The 14595-nt window shown below is 37.5% G+C and overlaps 1 protein-coding gene across 1 annotated transcript in view; it reads right to left on the bottom strand.

The window, feature by feature from the left end:
• LOC311269648 (uncharacterized protein) overlaps window positions 1–8787 on the bottom strand; it is a 41051-nt gene extending 32264 nt beyond the window's left edge. The window contains exon 1 of the mRNA XM_084373957.1: window positions 8540–8787. Within this exon, the coding sequence (XP_084230083.1) occupies window positions 8540–8560 (21 nt within the window). The 5' untranslated portion in view covers window positions 8561–8787. The remainder of the gene's footprint in view (window positions 1–8539) is intronic.
• Window positions 8788–14595: the final 5808 nt, after the last annotated feature.

The following is a 14595-nucleotide window of genomic DNA, read 5'->3' as shown; positions in this document are numbered from 1 at the left end:
TATTACAATGGATTTAAGAAGGTAAAATCAACAGAAACGCTGTTATATGTACGACACAGGTGGCGCGATGCTCCAGTTTCTACAGCAACATGAAGCTGCTGCAGGTTTCTGATAGCGAGTCCATCAGACAGCCTCTGCTCCTCTAATCTCCTGTTTGGAGTCGGAGGCTGAAATACAACATGAAACATGATATGAAGCCCCACAGCTGCAAACGTACGAGCTGCGAATGAAACAAATATTTCTCTGTGACACAAACTCGAACTGAAAGAAGCAGGTTTATCTTTTTATCGTTTGTCTTAGATATTGATGGATGTGGGTTTTCACAGCGAATATTTATCAGTAATCAAGAAGATAACTGATATTTGGATCCGAAAAATCTGAACCCAATCACCTGAACATTACGTGTTCACACCTGACTCTCATATTGGGAGGTGGAGGCGACGGTGGATACTTCTGATGAGGAACGACGGTGTTTCAACATTTGTAAGCGTGGATGTTTTTAAAGGAGACGTCTCCAGACAAGTTTGTGGCGACAAAAAACTTTTTTTTTTAAGCCAAAACATGAAGTTTTTCTCCTCTAACAAAGTTGTTTTGTGTCTTAAGATAACCAGAAGTGCTGTGACAAGAGAAACATTGAGAATCCAACCTAAATTAACATAAAGTTGCATAAAAATTATCTGTGGTTTCGTTCATTTCCTTTTTCTGCTACTTTTTTTGGAGGTAAATATCGTTCCTTTTACTCTACGAGATTTATTTGATAACTTTAGTTACTAGTTGCTTTGCAGATTCAGATTGTTCACTGTTGATAGGCCGTTACTGCTGACGTGTAACCAATCAGACAGAGCTGTGGGCGGGACACTGAATGACTACAGACAGAGAGTAGCTGTTGGTCAGAGAAAAATGCTGAGTATTGTGTCTGATAATCAGTCTATCCCTAGTTTGTCTTATTTAGGGCTGCAACTAATGACTTTTCCATTATAATATACTTTAAAATATCTTTTTTTTTTCAAACCAACAGCTCAAAGACCCAAAAGGAAAAGAAAAATAGGTAATTTTATTAATAACTGATTAATCATTCGAGTCAAAGTGCCAAATACTCTACAACTTTTTATTTTATTATTATTCATTCATCTATTTGTATGATTTTGATTTTTGTGAGTCACATAAATGGACTACAACTATCATTTTTATAAAAATAAATCAAATTTTGAATCTTGTTCTGCATGGTGCAGATCTCTGGTGGTCAGACTGGACAAAACAAGATATTTAATGACACAACTTTTGGTTTTAGCAAATCCTGATGTGATGTGATAACTAGTGTATGACAATTTGAAGTCAGAACAGAGAATAGACTAATCAAGAAAATAGTTGGCAGATCAATCATTTATTAAAACAATAGTTTATTGCATAAAATCCTCACGTTTGTGAAACTGGAAGCCGAGACATTTTTTGTCATTCATGCTTTAAAAAAACGACCGAAATGATTCAAAGATCATAAAAATAGTTGCAGATAAAATGTCGATTAATCACAGCAGCTCTGAGGAGTAAATGAAGCCTGGCTGGACTGTTTCTGAGTGCGTGAGGGATTTTTTTTCATCTGAAGTGATTTAAAATAAGGTCACATTCAGCAGGCTTATTATCCACATGAAATAAAAGGCCTAGTGTATAAGATACGGGCGCGGCCGGCTGTGCAGCTGCTATCCATTTACTTATGATAGATGTGACATGAAGATTCACAAAATAAATGTGTATAGTGAGTTTCCTCTGCTCTCTGATCCAGAAATAGTCTGTTATTAAACCGGAGCTCCTCTGAAAAACGGCCGGTCGTCCCGTTTGAACGCAGCAGCTCTCCTGCCGGCTGCCTAAATGCAGAATATTCTCAAATTCTCACTCCTGTGTTGATCATCCACAACCCCCACCCCACCCAGCACACCCTCCCCCACCCAATACCCATAACCCACCACAGGCAGCCCTCCCCCACTCTCCCCCACCCTCCCCTGTAGCTCTGCAGACCAGCTGCAGCAGGCCTGCGATCAATTTTTAGAAAAGATACCGAATAAAATGTCACAGCAGCAAAATATCAGCCACACAGCAGCGTTAACACGACTGCAGGTAAAAAGACGCCGCCGTATTAAAACACAATGCTTTGACATCAGGTTTAATGGCGTCACTGTGGAGACTTTAAAAAGGCCCTGTGGGAAAACTGCAAAGACTCCAAAAAAAAACAAAACAACATGGAGTGAAATGTTCCCGTCAGCAACAAGGTATTTGTTTTAGAGGAATATTACGCCGCTAGAAAACAAGATTAAAATACAGCCAAAACTGACAAGGTCACTACTGAATGTCACACAGCGACTATAGGAGCTGAAATTACAGAAGCCACAAGAGATTCAATAAAACAGAGTCCCTATGGAAACATTATAATGACGCCGAGAGTAAAACGGATTCACTGCAGGGTGGATCAGATAAAGTCATTATTCATCCTGCAGGTCCCTATAGGAACATTATAACGACACTAAATAATCATTAAAAATTCACTGTAAACTCCCAGAGGTACGTTTCAAGTCCACATGAAGAGATTACAATTATATTTCACTGATAAATGAGTCGTTGAGTCAAATTAAATAACTACAGAGTAACACAGACACATTGTAATGATGGAAAAATGTAGTACTGAGTCACAGAGACACAAAAAATAATATGTTCAACTAAAGAGGAAAAACTATAGACAAGAACTCTAGAGGTGGTTTTAGCTGCGGTACGGATATTTAGGAAACATTATACAAGTATGTTAAAATAAAGAATACAAGATAAACTCTCTCCTGTTTGTTGTAAACCCACTGAAGAATATTATACATTAGTTTTTACTGGATATAATACGAGGAGGAATATGATTACGTGAGAATAAAACAGTCTTGAGTACCGTTAACTGAGTATCGGCCCCTAAAGGAGGATTACAGGTATATTTTCATGATAATGAGTCATTAAGTTAAATAAAATAACTACAGAGTAACACAGAGGCATCATACTGATATAAAAAGGTCATACTGAATGTAATAAAATCTGGTATAAATAAATCTACATGTGTAATATTATACTCAAGCAAGAGGGGAGACGTAAAACACAAGTTTGGTAAAATATTGAGAACTTTAGTGGCAGTTTTAGGTGTTATGGGAACTTTTCATGAACATTATAGTCATATTTTACGATAGATAACACCAGATAACGTTTTTAAAGATTAATATACAACCCAACTGTGAGCTGAGTACTTTGTTTCTTCATGTTGCAACTTCATGTTTCATTTAGTTTTCTGTTTCTCTCGTCGCCATTCGTCCGGATATAATGACAGCAGTTAATGTTTGTGTAAAACCACAAATACATTCAAGGTTGACACTTGTACCAAACGTGGCATTAGCTGACTTTCATATCGGGAGGAGGAGGAGGACGGTGGTGCAGATATCAGAAGCAACGAGGCTGGAAAGCGGGCGACAACATGTTTTCCTAAACACTAACCGAGAGGTTTTTGTGCCTAAACCTAACCTGAACTAACGTTAACTTGCAACATAAAGGAAACTTATTTTTAGTTTTGCAGAAACACATTTAGCTAGGATTCATTCTGGCGACTGGTTCGGTTTAGGCACAAAAAAACCACTTGGTCTCGGTTGGGTAAACATCATGATTTGGCTTAAAATACCTGGTTTTGGCGCCACAAATACGTCTGGAAACTGTCTTGTTTCACACGTACAAACACCAAAACACAATCTAAAAACTGTAGTCACCGTTTTGTCATCTGTAAATCCTCCACCAGCAGATATGAAAGCCACGTAATAAAATAACGTGAGCCAAGTTTTAAACAAATATCAATAGGATTCACAGCCTCTGACACGTACGTATGAAGGCATCTTTGCATAAACGTTAACATTTTATCTTGACGACTCGGCTGAAATAACCTGGACACAAACTGAGGAGGAATAAAGTGAAGTAAGAATAAACTCTGAACAAAGTATCTGCTGCTAAACGGTAGTATCCGGTTATTATTGGAATATAAGTTATTTATTAGTATAACAGCTGACGCAGAAACAACAAAATAAAGTCAGATGAAACATTATTGAGCTCCACAGACAGAATATAGGACTTTATAGGAATATGACAGATTTATTTAGGGAATGTAAAGTAATAGTTTGTCACGTAAAACATTTACTAAATACTTTCACCCCTACAGGAATATTACAGATGTATTTAAGGATTACTATGGTTGATGATAACGGGAGAAGAACATAAGAAATAAAGTTTAGGACGATATTGAGCACTAAAGACAAATCGTCAAATCCAATTAGATAATATAAGAACAAATTAAAGCTCCATTATCTCCTATAGGTAAATAAATAAACACAGTAATATTAGAGTAATAAAATAGGATTATGAATACCATGACGTCAGATTAAGTCTCAGCTGTTTCCTGTGAGCCCCTAAAGGAAAGTGATAGATTCATTATTGAGCTCTACGTTCACAATATGAGCCACTATAGAGAATAATACAGTTAAGTTTAAGTAGTAAAACTTCAGATAACATCAGGTATAAGTATTATTATTCTCAATACAAGAAGCTAAAGGATAAAAATGTGGTATGATCAAGACAATATTGAGTACAGGGACAAAATATTTTCCATTAACTGAATGTAATTTAAGTTACTACAAGAGTATCACATACATTTAAGGTATATGATATAAAGATCAAGTCTCCACGGATCACTGGGGACCTCTTCAGTGACAATGGTTACAATTTTATAAAGCTTACAAGTTTGATTAAACTTGATACAATACGGAAAAGACCATAATGAAAGTAAAATTAAGCAACTATTGAGCTCTACAGACAAAATATCAGCCACTATTAAGCATTATTTCAGGATAAGTATACATCAAGTTCCCAAAGTTGACACATTTAAACTAGTTTCTTTCAACTCTACTTATTTGAGGTTATATAAGTAAGACAAAAGAAGGAAACCAAGTGTGATAATCCCGTATTTATCTTACTTTGTCAGAGTATCTGACAATTTCTGCCTCAAAAGCGATCGATCGACTAAAACATTCTTGCAGACCGTTCATGAACTCCTCTGTGGTTCCTCTGAAAGTAAAGTTATATCATTTATATTCTTTAAAACATAAAAACATTAATTATATTCAATTTACTTCCATTGTAAACTGAGCCAACCAACAAATATTCACATTTGAGAAGCTGAAAACAGTTTAGTTATCTGGATTTATTTAGTATTTTGTTCATACTTTCGTCATATATATACATATATCGATATTCGTGCCTAAAAAAGGGATTAAACGGCTATAAAAATTGTTGCAGACGTATTTTTTGTTAATCAATAATCTATAAATCCTTTGAACTCGAGTTATAGTAAAGTTATATTACTTATAGTGCTCAAAACACACATGTTCATTTTCCTTTCACAGTAGACTGAGAACTACTAGAACTCTGATATTTCTTTAAACATCATTAATTGATTACCCCAGTTTAGTTTCTGTCCATCAACTGATCGATTACTAGTTTTAACTTTAACTATTTCGAAGTATACGAGCAGGAAAAAGACGACAACAACAGTCATAAGAAGTACGAGTAGTAACAGTAAGATAATCCAGCATTTAGCTCACATTAGATAAACTGCAACCAGAGACTTTGGGCATTTTTGCCGAGAAAGTGACTAATTCATTGTTGTAATTGTTGCTGGTTCATCAACTTATTGATTAATAGTTTGAGCTCTGGCTTTTTGAGGACATACGAGAAGCAAAAACAAAGAAAAAGACGACAACAAAGTAGATTAATTCAGTTTTAGCTCATATTTGACAAGATGGAACCAGAGACTTTTGGCATTTTTGCTTTAAAAGTGATTAATTGATTATAAAATTGTCGCAGATTTATTTTCTTTTCATCAACTAATCTATAAATCCTTTGAACTCTAGTTATAGTAAAGTTATATTACTTATATTGTTCAAAACAGCCACAGACTCAATTTACCATCTTAGTAGACTGACAACCAGCAATTATTCACATTTAAGAAGATAACACCAGAGATTTGGGGCATTTTTGCTTTAAAAAATTATTAATCGATTCTCAAAGTTGTTGCTGGCTTATCAACTGATTGATCAATAGTTGGAGCTCTAGTTATCTGAAGGTATATAAGCAGGAAAAAGGATATAAAAAAGTTAAATTAAGTCAGTTTAGCTCATATTTGATCAGCTGAACCAGAGAATTTGGGTATTTTTGATTTAAAAGTGATTAATCGACTATAAAACTGTTGCAGACTTATTTTCTTTTCATCAACTAATCTATAAATCCTCTGAACTCTAGTTATAGTAAAGTTATATTACTTAAAATTATCAAAACACAGACTCAATTTACCATCTTAGTAGGCTGAGATAACCAGAAATAATTCACATTTAAGAAGATAAAACCTGCAATTTTTTCATTTTTGCTTTAAATAATCATCAAAATTGTTGCTATTTGATGAACTGATTGATTAATAGTTTGTTCTCCAGTTATATGAAGATACACAAGCAGCAAAATCACAGAAAACGACGACAACCAAGTCAGATTAATTAACCAGAGAACTTTTTCGAGGGCATTTTTGCTTAAAAAGTGATTAAGTCGACTATAAAGTCGCTGCAGACTTATTTTCTATTCATCAACTAATCTACAAAGCCTTAAAGATCTAGTTATTGTACAGTTATATCACTTAAATGTACGTCTTTATATCTATAAAAGCCGGAAAACCAGGAAATATAACGCAACAAAGTGAGGACAAGTCGCTATTTAGCTCTCGCAGACACAGTTTCAGGCCTAGAATGAGCTTTACACATATATTTACCTTAATTATAGCGACACCGTACGAAAACTACCACCACCGAGTGTGTATGGTGTGTCGTAAACACACTATTATGTCGTATAGAAGTGTTATATGAACACATGCAGCTCCTGGGGGGGGAGGGCCAGCTGAGGCAGTGCTCAGCCTAGTGGTGGAAACGAGGCAGGGCTGAAGCAAGGCAGGAAAAATAAAAGCCACATAATATAATCTGAGCAGTGAGAGGCAGCCCACTGTCTACAACACACACACACACTCACACACACACACACAAGAATTTAAGATGGAAACCCTTAATCTGCACCCGGCCTACGTCAGTTCTCGTGATATTTCTGGGAATAATGCAGTGAGATATTTTTTTTTTTCTTCAGTTTTTCTCAGTACGGGAAGAGAGAAGGAAGGAAGGAAGGAGGGAGGGAGGGGAAATAAAAAACCCACCGATGAATATTAATAATCACAATAAATAAACAAATAAATAAATAAATAAAATCCAAACACTGTACAGTATTGACCTTGGGTATATCCTGTTATTGAAAAAGCTCACAAGTTCACCACTGGAGAGGGAGAGAGAGAGGAAAAAAAAATCCCAATGCTGCAATGAATTAATATTTAAACAGGGAGATTATCCAAATATACAGCCAGCACTGGGATATTAAATAAACCCAGCGCCACACATGAAGCATTTCAGTCAAAATAAATGACTTTGTTCCGTTTTTATCTCGACTAAAAGCTCCACATTGCCCTCCGAGCTGGTGCTGTGTGTCCTTCCTGTGTGCTAATCCTCGTTATATCAAGTACAGAAACTACAACACAACACAACACAACACACAATATTAACATTCCTCCTTAAACTGTGGCAATTACGGCGGAGACAAAATGTCGGGAGGGATTTTGATAATAATATCAATATGCTTCCTATTATCGCCGACACGTTACTGCTGCTCCACCTAGTCCCTGTCGGATACAATATTTTTCAATCTTTAATATCAACGTCGGTGTGAAAAAATTTAATTTTTTCTGGAGTCCCCCCCCCCCCCAAAAAAAAAAAAAAAAATGGGGAGAGAGAAAAAAAAAATGTCGATGCGACGAAACGCTGCTAGCTAGTTTTTGTTGAAAGAGGCTGACTAGCTTAAAAGTTTCCTGATATTTTCAGGCAGGCAAACGGGCGAGAAAATTAAATTTATTTAGCTAATGTGTGGTTAAGTGTGGGTGGGGGTTGGTAGGCAGGGGAGAAGCTGGAGCCTGTCGACACGACACACAAAGAAATTAATCATTAACACGGTGAAAATATCAGAAATATTAAACTGGGATTTAACGTCTCGAGTCTCCGATATCAGCCGAGGCGACAGCTCGGTGTCACACTCGAGTGTTTCCCCCGTGAAAACACAAATATCAGCGGTGCATTTTCCACCTCTGGAGGAGGAAAAAGTTGAGCCCCCGGTTGAATAAAGTTGTAATTGCAGTCAGAGCAACTCTCGGTGCTCGCTGGGTTTGGTTGATATGAGAAAACAATCAATACGACGTGCTCAAACTAAATGAAATAAAACGCCGAATCGGGCTTCAATTCACAGCGACGCACGGCGACAATATTTCACACATCAACAGGTCACAACACCCGGCGAGCAAACGTGACATACATCGACATTTATTGGGAAATTATATCGGCTTTACCTGTATTGCATTGTGCTCCATTGCAGTCCTGCATTCCCTCTCTGAGGCCCCTCTCCGGTTACACCGCCGGGACTCGCCGACACACAAACAAACGCACCAGAAAGAAAAAATAAAAACGCCAGCTTCTTTTATTTTTTTCTGTCTTTTCTTTTTCTTTTTTTTTTTCTTCTTTTTTTTTTTGTGGAAATAGGACAGGATCTAGGTGTGGCCAAAGTTTGCCACAGAGTACAACTTAATGTTAAAGTCAAACGGTGGAAGCATCTTTAGCTTCAGCAGCGTGACGTACTTCCGACTGACACGGAACGTGTGGGCGGGGTTTAGGTCCGAGAGGGTTCTAAATCAGATCCCCCCCCTGAAAATGTTGTTAAATTAGCAAAAAAGTGAACGTAGTTTGGTGAACATGGCTGAGGAGACACACGGGGCCGCTCATTCATTTGTGAGGTTTTTCATTCTGGTACAACTTTATCAACAGCTGCTCTGATGAACACTTCATGCTCTGTTTGACATCCTGGATGAAAAACACTCATTTAAACTCAATGTATAGAAGTCATCTTTTAATGTTATATCCTATGTAAAATGTACATGTGTATAAAAACATAGTTCTTGTTTTTTTACCGAGGAAGTTAATTTAGCAGGGCCGTAAATAAAAAGTCAACATTGGTGGGGCACCAAATCTGGCAGGGGGATCCTCCCACCCCCACAGTAAAAATTAAAAATGTAAAAAATAATTTCATGCCATTCAAAAATATAAAGGATAAACACCTTATTTTTGTCTAAAGTGTTTTGTATTACATTTCTCTGTCCTCATTGTATGTAATCGCAGAGATTAAGGATTAAGAACCATAATCACATAAAATCTAGAAATCTATTAATTATTAGTCCAGATCCAAGATTTGGTAAATGTTTGTTTTTATTTAAATATTTCTCAGCAGTCTTCGTGAGTGCTGAACAAAGGTCTGTCAGCACCAATTATCATTTTGGTATTTTGGGGTGTTTGTCATTCTTTAAACCAATCACAATCATCGTGGGCGGGGTTAAATCCTGCAAAATAGTGCAGGGTTAATTTATTTTGCAAGTGGGGAGGTGAGCTCTCCTATTAAATGCCTAAATCCCCACAAAACAAAAGGCAAGAGCTGCTAGCTTTTCTACGTTTATACCCTTACGTCTTAGTTAGCGTCAGAGTAACTTGTCATTTTAAGCCTGCTAGGTTGCTAGCTCTGAGGTTGTTGTTGTTGTTGTTGTTGTTGTGGTTTTTCAGGAGCGATGAGTATTTTGAGAATGGTTAATGGTTCAATGGCGTCATACTGGAGTTGACTGCATTCCAGTTCAAGCTGGAATACCAGTTCTGGCCAGGTTAGAGACTGTTAGCTACTGTTTACGATGCCAGTTGATTAACAAGGCGTTAGTGCATAGAAACACCAAAGCAACACGTCCACAGATAGAAGTTGGGCAAAACTGTTTGTCCGACTGATTTACTGACACACAAATAAGACAGAAGTGCCAATAATCAGTTTATTCTACAGCAGAAGCAGCTGTCATGGATTTAGAGGTTGGGGTTGCTGAGGTGCGTCCAACTGTCGGAGTCAGAAATCCGACTTCAGGGGGCGCTCCAGTTGAAAGTGTTGTGATTACGTTTGTTAATGACCTGCAGTTTGGACCCAGAAAGGCAGGAAGCAGAGAGTTTTCGACATTATTGCTTCAAAAATAGCACTGATCTATGTGCTGTCCTTCAACTGATCGATCAATCGTTTGAGATCTAGTTATTTTTCAATTTATGAGCAAAGTCAAGTAAGATCAATCAACGCTTCAGCTCAGATTTGACAAGCTGGAGACAGATTTTGGGCAGTTTTGTTTGAAAAATGATCAACTGATTATCAAAAATGTTTGATTTATTTATTTTCTGTTCATCGACTAATCAATGAATCGCTTGTTTGAACTCCTTCCACCCCCGAGCTCAGATGTGTTGTATATGTACAGTATAGTCAAGAAAATGATACTTGTTCTTTCGTGAACGAGGAGCTAAATGAATAAATCAACCGCATTCTTTGAAAATGTGATAAAAATAGCTGCTGCTCTCTGGCAGATCTCCATCTGCTGCAGAATCTATTACTGTGATTATTGTGATTATTGAGATTATTGTGATTATCTGACTGTTGAGTAAGAGGCTCGTGTCTCCAGTCGGAGCACATTTAGTCTGCACAGCTTGGGTTAAAAATACTGCAGAGACACACATCAGCCTGTAATTACAGCATCCAAACACAAAGTCTAAATATATATACATATATATGCCGTCTTTTTTTTTTAGCTGCCGTATTAACGCGCGGTCATCAATAGCTCAGGTCATGTGCACGATATTTATTTACATACACACCTGGAAACAAGCTTTAAATTAATACCCTGACAGGAAAAGACTGTGTAGGATCTACAGGCCTGAAGCTTGAATATTCATTGACATAAATAATCACACCTGTTACCATGACAACAAAAGGCTTAGATGCAATTTGCAGTGTTGGAGGGAAGTGTTCGTATGCTCCACTCAAGTAAAAGTGCCAGTACAGCTGTACACTGTGAAAATACTCCATTACAAAGTCAAAGTAAAAGTAGTTAAGTAACATCGGCTAAATTACTTAATTATCTTTAAAGGTGCAATATGTGAGAACTGGACACCTGTCAAATTTATACTCAAAACAAACAAGGGGCGGCGTCTCACCGGAGTAACAGCTCACTGTAGCTGCTGTTAGCTAGTTAGCTCAGTTAGCCCTGCAGCTAGTGGTGTGGATGGGAGCTCAGGGACTGTTGGTGTTTACACAGGAGCTTTGGACCAAAGCGGGGCAGGGCTAGCTGGTTAGCATGCTAACTCACACGGATATCTCTGCAACACAAAACATTTACATTCTGTTGATTCTACTTATTTAATTTTTTGAATGTTTCCATTTAAATTCTTACACATTATACCTAAAGTAAAGACTTATTTTAGGATATTATACAATAAAAAGTTCTTCACTCACAGGAAAGTAAAAGTACAACAACATAAAAAATACTCTATTATCAAGAGTGTGAAAATAAAGCAGGTTTGATTTTATTTAAAAAAATGTCTTTGTGCTGTTTTACAGAGATATTTACCAGAGTTAGCATGCTAACTAGCTAGCCCCATGCCTGAAAAAGTCTGCTCCTGTGCTGGTGGTTTAAACACCAACACTGCCTGGCTAGCTGCGTGGCTAACTTAGCTAACAAGCAAGCTACAGTCATGGAAGAGAATACAGTTAGCTGCAGTTAGCAGTTAGCTTAGCTCTGGTGATAGATGAACCCTATTTGTTGGCAGAAGGAATTCAACAGGTGGAACATTTTTACATATTTCACCTTTAAATCATCAGATTGTTAAAACACATCCTCAATCCAAGTTTGGTGGAAATCTGTTCTGTAATGTTTGTGTAATCCTGCTGACAAACAAAGAAACAAACAAAGAAACAAACAAATAAACAAAGCGACCCAGGTGAAAACATAACCTCTCTGATGGAGGTAATGAGGCGACGCGAGAGGTTCAGCTGCAGAATATGAAATGTTTGTTTGAGCCGACGGAGACGTCTGAAACAAGCCGAGTATAAACAGATGTTTTATAAGTGGTCACAAGTGAAAAACATTGAGAGCGAACGGTTTAATCTGGTGTCTGCTGAGTCTTAATACGCTGACAAACAAAGACAACAATCATCGTTTTTTTCTGATGCTGTTTGTTTACTTCAGTAATTTTAAATCAGTGGTTCAGACATATTGGCCCTGAGATGATTACTGGAGTGGAAAAATCATTAAAAAACTAAAGTTCAGACAGAAATTATGTTTATTTTTTTTACTCTTCTCTGATCTCTGCTTCTTTCATGTTAAATGCATTAAAGTTTGACCTTTTCAGGCCTCAGAAACGATTGAAATGAATTACTCAGAGGATGAAATCCCTCCTCTATTGAACGGCTCACATGTTTATGGTTTATGGATATGAAACCTGTTATGTGGGGTCACAAGCAGACATTTACTCTGTATTAAAGGGTCATGAGACAGATTGGCTCAATTAGAAATGTATAAAAGCCTCAGTGATGAAGCTAAACTCATGATTTAACTCCACAAAAAATGTGAGAAATGACTGAAATGCTAAACTCAGTGGAACAAATCAAATGTTTTGATGAGTTTATTCGCGCACAGCTGCCAAAATCAGGAAGAGTTCACCTTTTTATGTCCATGTAGCATTTTGTTAGTGAAGCTCCTCACCGATCCACCAGACTCGACTGTGAGACTGTGTTGATCAATAAAATGATCAATAAGTAAAATAATTGTTGAATCACAAGGTGTCATTTTGACAACTTTGACAGATGCTAGCAGTTCCCCCCTGCTTCTAGTGCTTATGCTAAGCTAGGCTAACCACATGCTGGAGGCTCTTTTCTTTTATCAGACAAACAAGAATATTTGAATTTTTTCCCAAAATGTCTTTAATGCTTCAATTTTGAGAAAACGGGCCTCTTAAAAGAACAGTTCACCCAAAAATGAGAAATCCAGTCATCATCTCCTCACGCTGATGGAGAGTCAGGTGTTTTGTTGTCCTCAAAACATTTCTGGAGCTTCACAGTTTTGCAGCACTGAAGTAGATGTTGACTTATTTTAAACATAAACAAACAAACAAAAATAAAAGGAAGTCTCTCGTGCGTCCACTTCAGACGGGGTGGGTGCTAACGCTTTTAGCTTAGCAGCTACAGTGAAGATTTCAGCTTAATAAAGAGTGTAAATGATATATTTTCAAATTAAATTGGATTCTCAGGGTTTCCAGAGACTTGAATTACAGCACACAAGCTGTTTGGAGTCATTTTATGTTTGTTTTTTTGTTTTTAGTTTTAAAACATGTCCCCAGCTACTGTCCAGCGTCCTGAGGGTGAGGAGATAATAACTACATTTTCTTTTTTGGTAAACTGTTGCATTAAAACTAGTTTAGTTTAATGACTTAAATGTCTCAATATAAATATACAAAATGTCCCTTTAAGACATTTATTATAGTATAAATCATATTATTAGAAAAATAATACTGAAGCTTTAACATGTAAGCAGCATCTTAGTCTGACTGCTGGAGGAGCAGCAGCTCATTTCAACTTCCTTAAAATGAGTTTCTGTTCTCCATCGTTAGCACAGATGTACATTTCATATATATTTTATGAACTGATCACATGTTTTGTTGGTGAAATCCAGCCCGTCACCAGAGATAAATGAAACATCTGAAGGCAAGTTTGCTGCCAGCGACTGTGTTTCAGCATTTGTAAGCAAGAAACCGCCGGATCTTTTTTTTAGCGAGATGTTTTCCAGCCGTCACTGCGCCGACAGAACCCGATATTTTGAGCCAAAACTTGACCTTTTCTAACCCAAACAATGTGGTTGTTGTGCCTAAACCCAACCGGACCAAAAGCACAACGCTGTCACAACATCAAATTGAAAACTGAATATAATATATATTTAAACATCTCCCTGGTTTGCAGAAACACACATGACCCACATTTGTTCTAGAGACAAGGTTTGTAAAATCTTAACCAGTTCAGTAACAAGTAACCGCTCGTGTTCTCCTGTCTGTCCGATCAAAGTCTTTAAAGTGTGACATCTTCAGGACTCTGCTCACACGAGGAATTACATAAATATAAAGAAATACATATTCATAATGCGTAAATATCAGACTTCAGATGAAACACAGCTCAACAGCTGACGTGATTTACAGCCCGGTCTGTGATTTTATAGAGAAACATGATCTCATGTATCCTGGTGTGAGGAAACACAAGCTGCTGTTACCAGCTGTGTCCAGTAGGGGGAGGAAGCACGTGACTGCTTTAACTTCCACAAAGCTGAACTGAGCACTCCCTCCTCCTCCTCCTCCTCCTCGTCCTCCTCCTCCTCCTCCTCGTCCTCGCCCTCCTCCTCCTCCATGAGGCTCCAGCATGACACTCATGTAGAGGCAGGCCTCGACTCAAACACTCATGTCACCATTTGAGCAATAATCACTCAGCTGACGTTCTCGCTCTTCTCGCTCAAATGTT

This window comes from Pagrus pagrus (genome assembly GCF_965226575.1).
Source record: "Pagrus pagrus genome assembly, chromosome: 14".
In the NCBI taxonomy this organism is placed as follows: domain Eukaryota; kingdom Metazoa; phylum Chordata; class Actinopteri; order Spariformes; family Sparidae; genus Pagrus; species Pagrus pagrus.
Note: the sequence above shows the minus strand (reverse complement) of the source record. Positions and strands in the feature narration are given on the sequence as shown.